This window comes from Neomonachus schauinslandi, chromosome 11 (assembly GCF_002201575.2).
Source record: "Neomonachus schauinslandi chromosome 11, ASM220157v2, whole genome shotgun sequence".
NCBI lineage: Eukaryota > Metazoa > Chordata > Mammalia > Carnivora > Phocidae > Neomonachus > Neomonachus schauinslandi.
This window is the reverse complement of record NC_058413.1, coordinates 67,782,358-67,798,371: the sequence shown is the minus strand read 5'-3', so window position 1 is coordinate 67,798,371 and position 16,014 is coordinate 67,782,358. Positions and strand designations below refer to the sequence as shown.

Sequence of the window (16,014 nt, the reverse complement as noted above, 5' to 3'; positions counted from 1 at the left end):
GTAAAAAAATCCTTGCCATGTATTAAATATTATTTGCTTCTGATTCTCTAGGAGAGATCTGTTATGAGTTTAGTTGAGAAATTGGTTTATTTTTATCATTATGATTATAATAAATAGTTCCTGTTAATATTAAACACAGAACAGGTTTTCATAAATGGTGACCTCTAATTTCTTGGCTTCTAGGTTAGGTAGTAATTTGAATAGGAACATATGTTATACCAGCTGGTTATTCTATCATTCATTCAACAAAAGGTCTTTTATCAAGTTTCTACAGTGTTGTCAACTGTGCAAAGTACTATCGATAGAGATGTAAATGGAAGGTGCCTGAATTTCCATTTATATAGAATCAAATGTCCTTAACAGAAGAGGGTTGACCTGCTTCTCTGTCTCCCACTCCCCCTGCTTGTTTCCCTCTCTCACTGTCTCTCTCACTGTCAAAAAATAAAAATTTAAAAAAAAAGTAATTGCATTAAGAGATAACCTATGATATATGCTATAAAGGAACTATAATGCCAGGTTCACCGGTGACACATGATAGTAGTCGTGAGCAAATAGTTTGAAGTAGGTGCAAACATAACACTGGGCATGGGACAGACAGTGATCATGGAGACACAGATCCTACCCTCAAGTATCCCAGGGCCTGGGCAGACAAATGTATTAATAAAAAGGCCATTTTAATGTAATATATTAAGTATGCCCAGCATATAGGAGAAATTGATTTAATGTCTGTCCACTGAAAGAATATAAGAGAGAAGAGGAAATAAGAGAATGAACGAATAAACAAAGGAAAGAAACCAAGGAGGAAGGAAAGGGGCACCTGGGTGGCTCAGTCATTAAGCGTCTGCCTTTGGCTCAGGTCATGATCCCAGGGTCCTGGGATCGAAACCTGCATTGGGCTCCCTGCTCGACAGGAAGCCTGCTTCTCTCTCTCCTGCTCCCCTTGTATTCCTGCTCTCACTCTCTCTCTTTCTGTCAAATAAACCAATAAAATCTTAAAAAAAAAAATAAGGAGGAAGGAAAGTGTTAGGATGAGAGTAAATAGTTAATTAGTAAATTACTAAAGGAGCATTGAGAAGAGAAAATTAACCAGATCTTGGCAGTTTGGTGGTACCTTCTGGAAGGAAATGGAATCAATGAATGTGAAATGAGAAGTTAACCAGGTAAAAGGGAGAGGAATTTTCAAACAGAAAGAAAAGACGCAAAGGAATGTTACATGTCATATCTCGGAATGTATGTTTCTGAAAATATTTTTTCCAATATCACAAAGCCATTCAGGGGCAAGTGAAGCACTATTTCACATTCACCTTTCTAACAAAGCTGATATTATGGGAACTACCCTCTTCTTTCTTTTTTTTAAAGATTTTATTATTTATTTGAGAGAGAGCACACTCATGAGTCAAAGGCAGACCTTAACCAACTGAGCCTCCTAGATGCCTGGGGACTATCCTTTTCTAAAGACCAAACTTCATAATGGTGACCAGGTGTAAGAGACTACTTTGTTTAACAATGGAATTCCCAGGTCACTAAGCACTTTCTAGATTTTTCTTAAGTTTGCTACATAAACACCAATACAATCTGAGGAAGGTGAATTTATGACAAATGTAGTTTAAAAAATGCAGATGAGAATTTTGGCTGTGTGCATGACATGTCTGCAACAATTCATCTTTATAATCTTCCAATAGCATAGTGGTTTAAATCAAGAGGCTTTGGAGTCAAACATATCTATGTTCAAATCTATACTCTGCCAGTGATTCACTGTGTGACTTTACGTAAATAAATTTCCTTCTCTGAACTTCAACTTCTTACATAAAATGAAGGTAATAGTAGTAACTAGTTCAAAGAACTATTGAGGAGATGAAATAGTGTACAAGGAGTTAGGACCTGTTAACAGTTCAATTATATTATCAGTCTAGTGTTAATAAAGTTTAAAAAATATATAGTGATAAGAAATGAATATAGAGATTGATTGATTGAAGATGGATGAATGAGAAAATTTGGAAAAAGTTCCAACCTCTCTCTATTGAGTGTCTTCCACATTTGACAGTAAGATCCTTTAAATCAATAACTATCTAGCCCAGTGCATGGCACAGAATAGGCATTGTTGAACTATTGTGAACATTGTTGAACTATTATGAACATTTCTTTTAAGGTCACTCAGATTATCTTTTTAGGCTTTCTGATTCTAAATGAATGGATTATGCAGGTTAACAGTGATCTGGAAACCCCAGAAAAGTAGTCATGAGCCATAACAATACTAAAAGGCATTTTGGGCTTGAACTAATGACCAAGACCAAGACATGAGAGATCAAGAGTCAGATGCTCAACCGACTGAGTCACCCAGGCACCACCTCCCCCGCTTTTTTAAACCACTCTCTGTAATCAAGGGTTTTCTGGTTTCATTGAAGACATCATTATCCACTTCTGCTATTTTTCTCAATCACAAGAGGAAAAAGATTTTTTAATCTTCCCCAAAGGGATCTAGCATCTATTGCCCTCAGTATTTTTACATTTATATCCAGCTTTGTGTTTGAAATAAAGCTAAGGATAAAGTTTTGTAGTATCTCAGGGCTAAGTCTTTTCTATCTACATTTGCTTCATTGGTGACCTTACCCAGTCTCATGTTATTGTTCTCAGTTATACATTGAAGAAATTTCTGAATTTAGATATATAGCCCAGACATCCCTTCTAATCTCCAAACTTGAATATTCAACTGCCTACCTGACGTATTTATTTGAATGTCTAATAGATATCTCAAATTCTACATTTCCAAAGATGCAAACCAGGTCTTTGCCTTCCTGATCCCCAAGGCTGCTATATTTCACCAGATGGCAAATCCATTTTTTCAGTAGCTCAAGCCAATAACTTTAGAATCATCTTTTGATTCCTCTCATATCCTTTAATCAGTCAATCAGAAAATCCCACTGAATCTTCAAACAGAATTCTACCACTTCTCACTACCTCCACTGTAAGATCCCTGGTCCTAGTAATCATCATTAATTACCTTTACTACCGAAATAAGCTCCTAAATAGTCTCCCTGATTCTATTCTTGCCCCTACCTACAGCTACTTCTTAACACCCCAGGCAGAGATAACTTTTTGGAAAGTAAGCCAGATCATGTTACTCCATTGTCTAAGAAACTACAATGGTTTCCTATCTCATTCAAAGTCCTTACAAATTTATGTTCTATATAATCTGGTCCTTTGTTATATCTCTAGAATACTTTCCCTTCACTTCATCTTCCCCTCCCTCTAACACATTTGTCCTTCTTTAGTTCTGTTAAAACACCTAGAAGGCTCTTGTCCTAGGGTCATTGCCCTAGCTGTTCTCTGCTGGAATGCTCCACCCCAGACACATATACTATTATCCTTCCTTCCTCCAAGTCCTTGCTCAAATGTCTACCCTGGGCAACTTGTTTAATACTATCAGTTGTCCCTCCTTACCCTCTTCTACCTCCTATTTTCTCCATTTCATATATAATTTTCATTCTATTATGTTGTTTATGTATTAATTTATTTTTACTGATTTTATGCATATTGTCAATATACCTAAGCTAAAGTAGGTTTTTTTTTTCTTGCCTATTTTGTTCACCTTGGAATATCAAGTTCCTAGAACAAAGAAGATAATAAATATTTGCTGAAGAAATAAATTACAGAATAGAAGGAAACAAATTTCCATGTAGAGAGTGCCTGTCACCCATTGTAACAGGTGCTAAATAATCCTCTTTATCCTCCAGAAAGATTGGAATCATTATCTCCATTTTACAGAAAACTGAGGTTGCAAATGTAAAATATCTGTGCTTGTGGTCACACAGTAAGTAACAGAAATAAGGTTCAAGTCTTACTGTAAAACTCTTAGCTTTTTCCTTGATACGATGCTGTAGGCAATATGGAAATGAGCATGAATCGCTGGATTCCTTCTGGAGGATCTCTAAAATGCAATGAAAAATTGTGTGCAGTGGTCTTTTTCAAATAGTGAGCTTGATGAAGCTGTTTTAGTTAATGCTGTAAAGAACAATGGTTTTTTTAAGTGAAATTCCAGGGCTCAGGCATCGAAAAATTATAAAATGCCTTCTTACTCTTCCAATTTCTCAATTTTCATTAACTGATAAATTTGTTTACCCCACCAGAGAAGTCAAAAAGATGATATATTTATAAACATAACACCATTTGTGCCAGGAAAAATGAAATTGCTAAAAGGCCCTCTCTCAATGGAACTTCTCAAAACAAGTCTCAAAGAGAACATAAGCCAATTTTCATCTTGCCAGAAACCATGCAATGAAAAATGTGCACTGTATTCTTCCCAGTGATAAATTTGTGGTCTGGCTAAAAACAATGTCCTCGTGGTCAAAAACCACTCTGATATAACCAGACTGAAGAAAATAATGTGGTTTCATTGAGTTCAGTTCTTGATAAATATAGCTTACCCAAAATAAATTATCACATTTCCCCCCAATAACATAAAACATTATAACACAGTGCCTACCACTACATTATCTAACCCACTCGGAAAATGCTTCATAAACAGTGGTATATTATATGAGTAATATGAAACAGATAAATGTCTCCTACTTGCCACCTCTTAAAAATCACATTAAGTGAAAAATTCTGAGAACATATGTGCTGCCTTGTACTTACAAACAATTTAAGACAATATAATACCATTTACTTGGGGCTGTGTATATATAAAAGGCGAGAAAGATGAAATAGGCCTGGCTTTTCCCCAGAAGAACATAGGACAATCTAATAAAACACACAGGCAATTTAGCAGATGTTGAGTCACTACCATTTTATGCATACACTTCTCTTTTTCCTCCTTTTCTCACTTCATAATATCACACCACTTTTCAAGTCGCATGTTATTTTATATGGTCCTCGGTCTAATCCTTGAGATGTAGGCAGGAAGGTATTATCTTCCTTCCTAAAGCTTCCTCAAATGACTTCCCATTTGAGCTCTCAGCAGTAATTGCCAGAAATATTATAATGCTCTTATGACATTCTATCACAAGGCTGTAGAGATAGGCCTCTGCACATCTGACTTCTGCCTTTCACCCTTTTCTTTACATTTCTTCTGTTTTCCACATCTATTCTTCTCCTACTGTGGTTCCCTCCAGATGCTCTCCACGTCCAATCTTACCTCAGTTCTCTTCATTAAAAATGTATGAAGTAATGGTGCCTACCTAGTAGAATGTGGGGTATTGAAGAAGATATAAGTGCCTAGAAGAGTAGAGTCAAAGACCCTGAGTGTTTGACCAAGCCAACATTTTAAAGGAATAAATGATTGTCTTTGTATCATCGTGGTGTGGGCCAAGTGCCTTGCTAATGTGCGCTCAACTGAGAAGTGAGTGACGTGCTCTAGTTGAGCTAGGTGAACATTTTTATTCTCTTTAATGGTAAGACTAGACATTAATCTTGGTCCTTATGCATTTATATATGGGTGGGGTCTGTTCCTATATTTTCTTCTTATAGTAAACATGAGCATTTTAGTTAATAACATATATACCAGTGGCTCAATTAAGAAATACTTAAATATTATGACACTTAAAATTCAGGAATTAGTCGGCTTGGGAAGAGAAACGAGAGGTAAAATCTATGGCAGAATATACATGAGATTTTGCAATCAGCCTTAGTTAAGGTAATGTAAACCCAGGCCTTAGAACACTCTTCTTATGTCTCCAAGGTCAAGACCAAATAATCAAGACCATGTGACAGGGTCTGTGGGAACACAGAAGGAATACTGTGGGGCCTACAAAAGCTCTGAGTCATAAAATCAGAAAGCCTCTGAACATTTCGATGGAAGACCAGCCACATAGGAGGAAAATGCCTTTTAGTATGTAGACTATTTGAAAAATATTGTAAGAGTCTGACTAAAACCAGAGGAAGGGGTCTGGCAAGCCATAATTTTAATAGAAAGAGATATAAATTAATTGTAAAACACTCATTAGAGCTGAAAATATCTATGTAAAACTTTATTGAGAGTCTATTGGTTTTAAAGGGATGACTGTAGTGTTTTATTCTAGTAAAACACAAAAAAAGTTTTAAGCCTTTTATAGACTCAGTCCCGAGAAATTGCTTCACTCATGCTTTTCAGGTAATCAGTCTTCAATTTCTCTTATGTGAATTCTTCTCCAAGGTTTCTCAAGATCAAAGGTCTCGTTATAGGGAAGAGAAAGGAATGGAATTCTGCATTATTTCTGTTTCATGTGCAGGAAAATTGAGACACAAATAGAGTAAAAGCCTCATATTCACAGGAAATAGTTGTGTGCAAGCTGAAAATGAAGTGCCTGTCTCCTGATTCTTCAGTAGTCCCTCCTCTTCTTTAATGTAATCAGGCATTCATTCAACTGTTTTGCTCCCTGTTGTGTGTCAAGCACAGTACAAAAGCAAAGGCATGGCCCCCTGCTCTCAAATTGTTCACAGTCCAACCGGGTAAGACAGATACTGCACACTCACTGTGAGCATGAAGGTTGTGCTATTGTGTGCAAAACAGTGTGGTGTGAGCACGGTGATAGGCCCAGGCCCAGAGGCTGACCACCTGGGAGGGACCTGTCCTTTGGGCTCAGGAGATCAGAAAAGCCACAGCCATGCTCAGAGGATCTGGCAAATGAAAGAGAAAGGGGGAGTTGGCTAGCAAAAAGGGAGAGGGGAAAGGTAAAAATGGCTCAAAAGTATTCCAGTCAGCACATTTTACTACTGAAATTCCTATGCTGTGTTTTTCCTCCCTTCTTCATCTGCAGTATGACCAGAAGCCATATTTTTCAAAGCTGTTCCCTATAAATGTGCATCTGTGATAATCCTTCCCCTTAGCACCCTGCAGTCCCATTAAACCATCCTTTATGCTTTAATTATGAAATAAATCTTTGCATACAATTTCAAACTCCCCTATAAAATGTAACCAATAAAAAAAGAACAAAAAATGAAAACTAAATAAAAGCTACAGCCCTGAGTTGTCAGCTCTCTGAAGGGATTTTATTAAGGGAATCTAAAACACAAATATTTAATAAACCATGAAGGGCTTGATATAGGCTGGGTCCAATTATAAGTGGATGGCTGTGAGTCCCCTGTGTGGCAATCTTAGAAATGTCCCACAATCAATCCTTGTTCTTGTCACCCGTGAGGATCCAGTGCCCATTCAAGAAAATGTCTACACTAAAAAACTTTAGGAACACAAAAGCAACAATCAGGGTCTCTGGCCCAGCAACTCAGGACATATGTGCCAGGATGAGGACATTGCTGATGAGTGTGAACCAGTGAGATTTTCTCAGGAAGGGGGCATGGCCTTCTGTTAGGATAACAAATATCAAATATGTATGCTACCACTGGCCCCTCCTAGCCCATGGGCAGACACTGTTAATCATTCATGATTCTCTTTCCTACTAAGTAGACTCAAGACCCCTTTCAAAGAGGCACTTGATCCGTTTGCCTCTCCTGATACAGCATCAGTCAGTCAACCAATCAATCAAAAATCCCACAGGATTTTAATCTCAGCCCCAATAAGTTAGCATATCAAATTTTATACTGTTCCCAGGGCGCCTGGGTGGCTCAGTTGGTTAAGTGACTGCCTTCAGCTCAGGTCATGATCCTGGAGTCCCTGGATCAAGTCCCGCACCAGGCTCCCTGCTTGGCGGGGAGCCTGCTTCTCCCTCTGACCCTCCCCCCTTTCATGTGCTGTCTCTCTCATTCTCTCTGTCTCAAATAAATAAATAAAATCCTTAAAAAAAAAACTTTATACTGTTCTTCTGTAAAACAGAATTAATGATACTTACCTTACTTGTTGATTATGAAGATTACTAAAATACCTAGGATAATACCTGACATGTAGTAGGCACTCAATAAATGTTAGTTTCCTCCTTTTTGTAATGCTTCAATAAGCAGGAATGAGGTAGCTTCCTATTGAGGCAGTTTCAGATAAAACTTATCCAACATTTTGGATACAGACTAAATCAGGGAGTAATCATGGTATGTTTTGTTTTATGATAACGTAATAGTAAAAATCAATTAACTCTAGAATAAGCTTTCCTCAATGAGGACTTTTTTTTTCCTGGCCTAAAGTAAAACATGTTGCAATTAACAGCCTTTTTGAGAAGAGTGAATCTGAACTTTCTAGTTAGGTGGCACTTGTTAAAGAATGACTGCTGTCTACTGCCTTTCTCTTTCCTCTACCCATGCTTCCCAGATCCATGAATTACTCAGAGTGAGATTAATCAGTCAATCATAAAACATTTTTGCCATCATTGCCAAGTTAGTACCAGGAATATTTCTAATGTGAAACAGGTCACCTCTAGGCAGAAGTAAGCTTTTGAGGTACTTACTTAGTTTTGCTCTCTCTGGTTACCAGAATCTTTACTCTAAAATTCAGGTGTAATGTACCTATCTGTAATGGTAACTAAGAATTCTGTAACTAGGAACTTCTTAAAGGCAATGAAAAAGGTTTGCTGAGAATGACTTGATCCATACCCCAGGATGAAAATTATAAACTTTGACTGTATGGTATATATACTAATTTGTTAATTGCTATGTTAATATGAGTAAGGCACTGTGCTCAGTACCAGGGATCCATTTGTGAGCAAAAGAGACAAATTCCCTAACATCAGAGTGTTATAGTCAAGGAAGGAGGATAGACCTTAACAATATACTCACACTCTCTCTCTCTCTCTCTCTCTCATACACACAAAATAGGTGATGTTATAGTAAATGCTACAAAGAAAAATATGGTACCTAAATATCACACACACACACACACACACACACACACACACCACTTCCAATTATTCTAAACCATGGAAGTGATAAAGAAAAAAGAAACTTTAGCTCAGGCTATGTGAAGAGATTATTTTCAGGGATATGGACAATTCAGAAAGAATTCTGAGTCTGCATTCCTCTGATAGCTCAACATCCTAGAAATCAAAATCTAGACAAGTAAAGACAGGAGTAAAGACAGACAAATGGTCTATGGATGGAACAGACTGAAAGCAAGCATGATGTTTGTCACCAGTCAACACCTTGTACTCTGGGCAGATCTACTGCTCAGGTATCAAAGTATAGTCCCACAATGGCCCCATATCGGTTTTGTACACCTGAAATGGCCTGATCAGCAGCTGGGAACACATACATCTGATTCTCAGAGATTCGCAGCAACCTTCCCTTCCTCCAAAAATATGGAACTTGTTAAGGAGTTCCTGCCTAGCTGACTTATAGAATATCAGGTATCCATCCTAAGGTCTTTGACTCCTCATTCCTTCTGCCTAAAAAGACATCTGGAACAGGACTTGAAAATACAATAGTCTAGGAACTATTAACCACAGGAATATTAATCCTTTAAGACTAATACCCAAATGATAAGCATGAGTACCAGTTATTACTGAGCAGTCATATTGTTTTTAGGTGTCCAGGAAATCAGTGGACCATCCATTCTCCTGTTAGAGGTATGGAAAACACATTGGTGGAATCACAGGATGAGTGTGGATAATATAGTTTTGGCAGTTCACTTTCCCTTTAAAAAAAAAACTTTTATTTTCAATATTTATCACTTCAAGGTAGGAAAGCATAGATTATACTAGAGAACAATAGAATAAGGATCAAGCATGAAAGAGGAGGAAAATGAGAAATGGGTAGCTATTTAAATAGATGTTATCAGAAAATAGGTCTTGGTTTTCTATTCTACTGATCATCTGCAATTCTAGAAAGAGCTGCAATGTTGTGTACCGTCTGTGAAACTCTAATATGCTTGCTAGGAGGGAACTTCATTGACATTATCAAGATTCTTTAATCTAAAACATAACATATGCTCAACTGATTAAATTTATTCTAAATCTATAAAATATATATACTCTATTCTTATTTAACTTCTATATACCCTTCCAATATGTAGTAATTGACCAGTACACTAAGAGCACTTCCAGTAACTTACCATTACACTAAGAAGGAAACAGGAATTAAAAAACAAACATTAAGGGAGAAAATGCCCAGTAATTCACAGAAGGAAATAAAGAAGGATTTGGGAAGAATAACAGGACATTCAGATGTTTGTAAACCAAGGCACACAGCAGAGGTAGTAGTCAATGAGGATTTAAATTTATATCATAATAAAATTAACATTATTCCAAGATTTGGAAGAATATGTTCTGTGAGATATCTGCAAACCTGAAGCTCACAACTTTTTTCCAGCCCTCTGGGCAAGGATTTAAAAAAAAAAAGAAAAGAAAAGTTGTAGTGATATTGCTGGAGAAGGATATGGTGGGCCATCCACTTGACCACTTCTCTTTGGCTTCTGATACACTTCTTTCCTTCTAGCTGGTCTACCTATGTCTTCCCTGACATACACTCTTCCTCTGCTATTCCTTAATATTGGTGTTAAGCCAGACTTCTCAGCTCTGCTCTCTGTGAATTTCCTCATTAATTGTATTTATTTTTATGTCTCTTATTTCCACCTGATTCCTAAAGCTATAACTGCCACCCTGATATCTCTTCTAAACCTCTGCTTCCACCTACTCAGTAATCATAGACATTTCAAACACAACATGTCCAAATTGGAACTAGATATCATCCCCATAAAATGTGACCCTTTTCTTCCTACAGCCCTCATCTTAGTTATTTTATTAGCATTGCTATCAACTTGGTTAGAAGCCCCTCTCCTGATGCTTCTGTCTACTTCATAATTTCTTTCAATTCCAGCTCTAAAATGTCTTTCCCAGATCAATGTTTTCTTCAGTACAATGACTTAGTTTTGCCCCATCATCCCAGGACTATCCTCTTGTGATAGCCTTCTGACCAATTTATTCACCTCCAGTCTCCACTTGCCATCCTGACCTCCTGCCTTTCTGATCTATCTTCCCCCACCACTAATCTTGGCCTTGAGACAATATAGTTCAAAGTCTTAGCTACAGTGTGGGTGATCACACCTTGGAATTATCAAAGAAGACATTCACACACTGGATAAGAAGTCAGTCTGATAGTCTAACATTGGGTTGCCAACCAAGGATCAGTTGTATAGTCATTAAGCTTACTTTTTCAAAATAAGATTCCTTTGTCCTGATTCAAAATGCACTGATTCAAAATCTCCTGAGTTAGACCCTTGGATTGTATTTTTGTAGACGCCACAAGTGATTGTGATGCACATCCGTTCTTGGAAACTCTAAGAACTTAATCAATTATAAGATTCAGTGATTATAACACTCTAATCAGAATCCAATTTGCTATTCCAAGAGAATAGTTACAAAAGTATTTTGTGCAATGGCAGCATCATTAAACTAAACATAAAGCCTTTTGAGTGGTTCACATTAAATGAAAAAACATACATTTGAACGTATAAATTCTGGCAAATTTGTGACAATATCACATCACATTAGAAGCATGCCTTGTGCACATTTCTTCCAACAAATATATCTAATGGCATTTTCTTTAGTTTCACACATGATGTTAATGGGTTACATAGGAAGAGTTCAAGAATATATTTGATGTAAAAATAGTGGTGAGTGCGGTCATATGCAAAACATTTAGGATTAGGGTGCTAATTACATCTGGATAAAAGCAATTAAGATTTGGCAGAACAGCAGAGAAAAAGGAGTAAAACGAAAGCCTTTAAAGTAAACATTTATACATTTTTTTCAGCTGATTCTTTTTAGCTAATGAAAGGATTCCCACTTCACGCACCACATAACCTGTTTCCTATGTCAGTAAGTTACTGTGGGTATTAGCAGCTCATGACTTACGAGGGGAAACAAGCCCCATTAGAATTAACTACAGTAGATAATAAATTTCATTGTCACATCACTGTTCTAAATAAAAGTTATGGAAGAATAGAGATAGGAATGATTGATTAATCCATACTTTCCTATTGTAAAATAGTCTCTACAAGGAGCAAATCTATAAATACGAAGCTAAACCCCATGGTATACTAAAATTTCAGAAACTGAATTCCAACATATAAGCCTCATATGTGAACACAGTTGCCTAAAAATAAGGATACAGCTATCTTCATTAGCAATGAGATATGTGTTTATTTATAATTAATAACATTATGTAAAATGACAGTCTCATATTTAATCTGGGCGATCCACATTTTTTTAAGTTAAAAGCACCTTGTTTCAATATTAAATACACAGGGGTTTTGTTTATTTATTTTTGTTTTGTTTTGTTTTGTTTTAGAGAGGGGGGTAGAGAGAAAATCTTAAGCAGGCTCCATGCCTAGCTTGGAGCCCGATGCAGAGCTCGATCTCATGACCTTGAGATCATGACCTGAGCCAAAATCAAGAGTCAGATGCTTAACCAACTTGGCTATCCAGGGGCCTCTAAACACACAGATTTTTAAAATAAGACTGCATTTTCCCATAGAAACAATTCTGTAAAGTGTGCTGAAGATCCTAGGCTAACTCACAAATCCCATTAAACCCATAATGACTTTAACAATAAACTAATGGTACTATTTGAAGTCTGAGATCTTGAAGAAAGAGACTGGCAGGCAGAAATAAGGGACAGAGAATATTTCCTTTCCTTTTTACAAAAGCTGCCCTTAGACATATTTTGAAAAGAACCACATGCTTCTTTGCTATCATTACTTATTGTTGTCTCCCTTACCTCCAAGTAACTTTGGTATATTCAAAGCCTCTTACTCCAACACCTTTATTGTGAAATATGGGAATTTAATAGGAAAATCTTATACCTGTACCAGTTAGGATTTGGTTTGGCTACATATATCAGGGAGGGGGTGGAAGTAGCTTAAACAAGGCAAATATGAGGTCTGTAGTCTAGAGCTAGTCAGTGATTCCATGGTTAACAGGGATTCTCTTCCAAAACTCAGAACACATTTTCTGTCCTTAAAGTTACCTTATATTCCAAGATAACTGCTGGAGCTCTAGCCACCACCTTTATATTCCAGGCAGGAGAAGGAGAAAGCCAGGAAGGGCAAAAAGCATATTCTCCAATATGAGTCATTTTTCTATAAGGAGTTCCCTGCTTACATCTTTCTGGCTAAAACCTAGTCACATAGCACCTCTGACTGCAAGGGTTGCTGGAAAATGTAGTGTAGCTGCACCCTTTACCAGCCCCAAATGAAATTAGAGATCTGTTGCTGAGAATAAAGGGGAGAATGGATATTTGCAGACAATTAGTTATCTCTGCCTTGTTCCTTAAATATCCAATGCTCCAGATTGTTTAACTCCCTTCCTGCTCACTCAATACAGTTTCTTTATTTCTATGTTTCTGTTAAATGTAACAAATGCTACTTTACACACACACACACACACACACACACACACACACACACAAATGACCCTTCTAGAGTAGTGGTTCTCAACTTTGGCTGCATGTTTAGAATCACTTGGAGTGTCTGTTAAAAATCCTGATGTCCAGGCCAGTTAAATCAGAAACTCTGACAGTGAGACCCAGGCCACAGTATTTTTTTAAATGTCTCTGGGTGATTCCAGTGTGCAGCCAAGTTTGAGAATCACTATCGTAAAGAAATGTGAAAAGAAGGTACATAGCCCAAATGATGCCAAGTTTTGTCATTTTTTTTCTGATGTGTAATGAAGTGATATAAAAACCTGCAAGCCATGAGTCAAGAATAATTTTTGGAGTGTTGGCACTTCCCACACAGACCAATTGTTTGCCTTTGGGGTCACTTTGCCTTTGCTGCCCCCCTTTTTTAATAAAGTATCTTCTCTTCTGTAACATTGGAACCATACAATTCTCTGCAAATCCTAACCTTTGTATACAGTGGATTCAAGGACAGCATAGATGGATCCAATGTTGGTCATCCTTGATGTCTTGACCTCTCAAGGAGCCCCACACCCACTTAAACTCTTTATATTGCTTCAAATAATACTCAAATCTGTCTACACCTTTATCTCATCCCAGATGCACACAGCAACCAAGAGTGTTTAAAATAGATCTGACCATGTCTTTCCTCTCCTGTATATAGATCCCTCCAATGATTTCCTATTGATCTAGGCCTCTCTGCCCTGCAAGATCCCTTCCTGCCTACCTCCCAGCCTTATCTAGGCCATTCATCCCACCTGTACGGCGGCCTCCTTTCATGCCTCCAGTTCCCCCAAGCTCTTTCCTTACAATTAATCTCCATGTGCCAAACCTACTGGATGCCCAAACTTATCAAAACAACACTTCCATTTGCTCAATGCTGTTGAAGGAGGCTTTGATTGCTCCCACAGACTACATTAGGAATCATGCTGTCCTTCTTAGTGGCCCTTATCACAGCTGTAAGTAATTATTTAGAAGCACTCCCTCCCCAGTTATTTCTTAGGAGAGCAGGGAGCAAGGTCTTCACCATTTTGTTTTCAGAACCTAGAACAGCTCCTATCACAGGGTATGTGATATTATAAAAATATATATTTATGAATGAATATATGAAGAACTGAGTAGCATAGGATACCGAGATTAGAAAGGTAGATTGGAGTCAAAGTGAAAGGGTCATAAGCAGCTGCTTGTAACTTAGGCGGTTTACTTAGGTGGACCCAAGTAAATGTTCCTTCCCTTTTTTTTGATATGTGTCTGTGTCTCTGCAGGTTGTGACTTGATCCCAGTACAGTATCTCCGCTGGGGTGACCCTGAGCCCATTGCAGCTGTGGTGTTTGCTTGCCTCGGCCTGCTAGCCACCCTGTTTGTCACTGCAGTCTTCATCATTTACCGTGATACACCAGTAGTCAAGTCCTCCAGCAGGGAACTCTGCTATATCATCCTTGCTGGCATCTGCCTGGGTTACTTATGTACCTTCTGCCTCATTGCAAAGCCCAAACAGATTTATTGCTACCTTCAGAGAATTGGTATTGGTCTTTCCCCAGCCATGAGCTACTCAGCCCTTGTGACCAAGACCAATCGTATTGCAAGGATCCTGGCTGGCAGCAAGAAGAAGATCTGTACCAAAAAGCCCAGGTTCATGAGTGCCTGTGCCCAGCTGGTGATTGCTTTCATTCTTATATGCATTCAGTTGGGCATCATCGTTGCCCTCTTTATAATGGAGCCTCCTGATATAATGCACGACTACCCAAGCATTCGAGAGGTCTACCTGATCTGTAATACCACCAACCTAGGTGTTGTCACTCCTCTTGGATACAATGGTTTGCTGATTTTGAGCTGTACCTTCTATGCGTTCAAGACCAGGAATGTTCCAGCTAACTTCAACGAGGCCAAGTATATCGCCTTCACAATGTACACCACCTGCATTATATGGCTGGCCTTTGTGCCAATCTACTTTGGCAGCAACTACAAAATCATCACCATGTGTTTCTCAGTCAGTCTCAGTGCCACAGTGGCACTGGGCTGCATGTTTGTACCGAAGGTGTACATCATCCTGGCCAAACCAGAGAGAAATGTGCGCAGCGCCTTCACCACATCTACCGTGGTGCGCATGCATGTGGGGGATGGCAAGTCATCCTCAGCAGCCAGCAGATCCAGCAGCCTGGTCAACCTGTGGAAGAGGAGGGGCTCCTCTGGGGAAACCCTAAGGTAAAAGTTGTGGAGGGTTGTTGTGGGGCACTGGCCCCTATAGCTGAAGCAATGGCATTTGCTTCCTGGGTCTTTTAAATGGAAAATATGTGAGTGAATTAAACTCTGGGAGGCAGGGTGTGGGGAAAGGGGTCTTGGGTATTCTCACTGAATGGTTTTTGTGGGGTTAATTGGATGTGGCCCCAGTTACTTATGCCAAAGCCAGAGACAGAGAAGTTGGGATTAAAAAAAAAAAAAAAAAAAAAAAGCAGAGTTTCAGCAGAAAGGAAATGAGGTCCAAAAGGGCAGGGAGAGTACAGTTAAGTCATTAAGCCAAGGCAAGGACCTCCAGGTCCTGAGGGGACAGAAATACATCGTGGACCAAATTCTAATTCACCAGAACAGAGTAGAGAAGGTTATTGTTAACACAGAAGATTATGCTGAGCACAGGGTGCCACGAGCCTTATGTATCTGGCTGCGCTGTGTGCCTGAACTTTCCCAGGCCCAGAAGAGCCCTTTGACTGCCCATCCCATAGAGACATGCGAATGTAGACTCCATGTTTTAGTTCCTAATGGGCA

The 16,014-nt window shown here is 38.4% G+C and overlaps 1 protein-coding gene across 1 annotated transcript in view; it reads left to right on the top strand.

The window, feature by feature from the left end:
• Window positions 1-16,014, top strand: part of GRM5 (glutamate metabotropic receptor 5) — a 576,450-nt gene that overhangs the window by 503,001 nt on the left and 57,435 nt on the right. Inside the window, exon 8 of the mRNA XM_021679107.2 lies at window positions 14,517-15,456. Coding sequence (XP_021534782.1) covers window positions 14,517-15,456 — 940 coding nt within the window. The remainder of the gene's footprint in view (window positions 1-14,516; window positions 15,457-16,014) is intronic.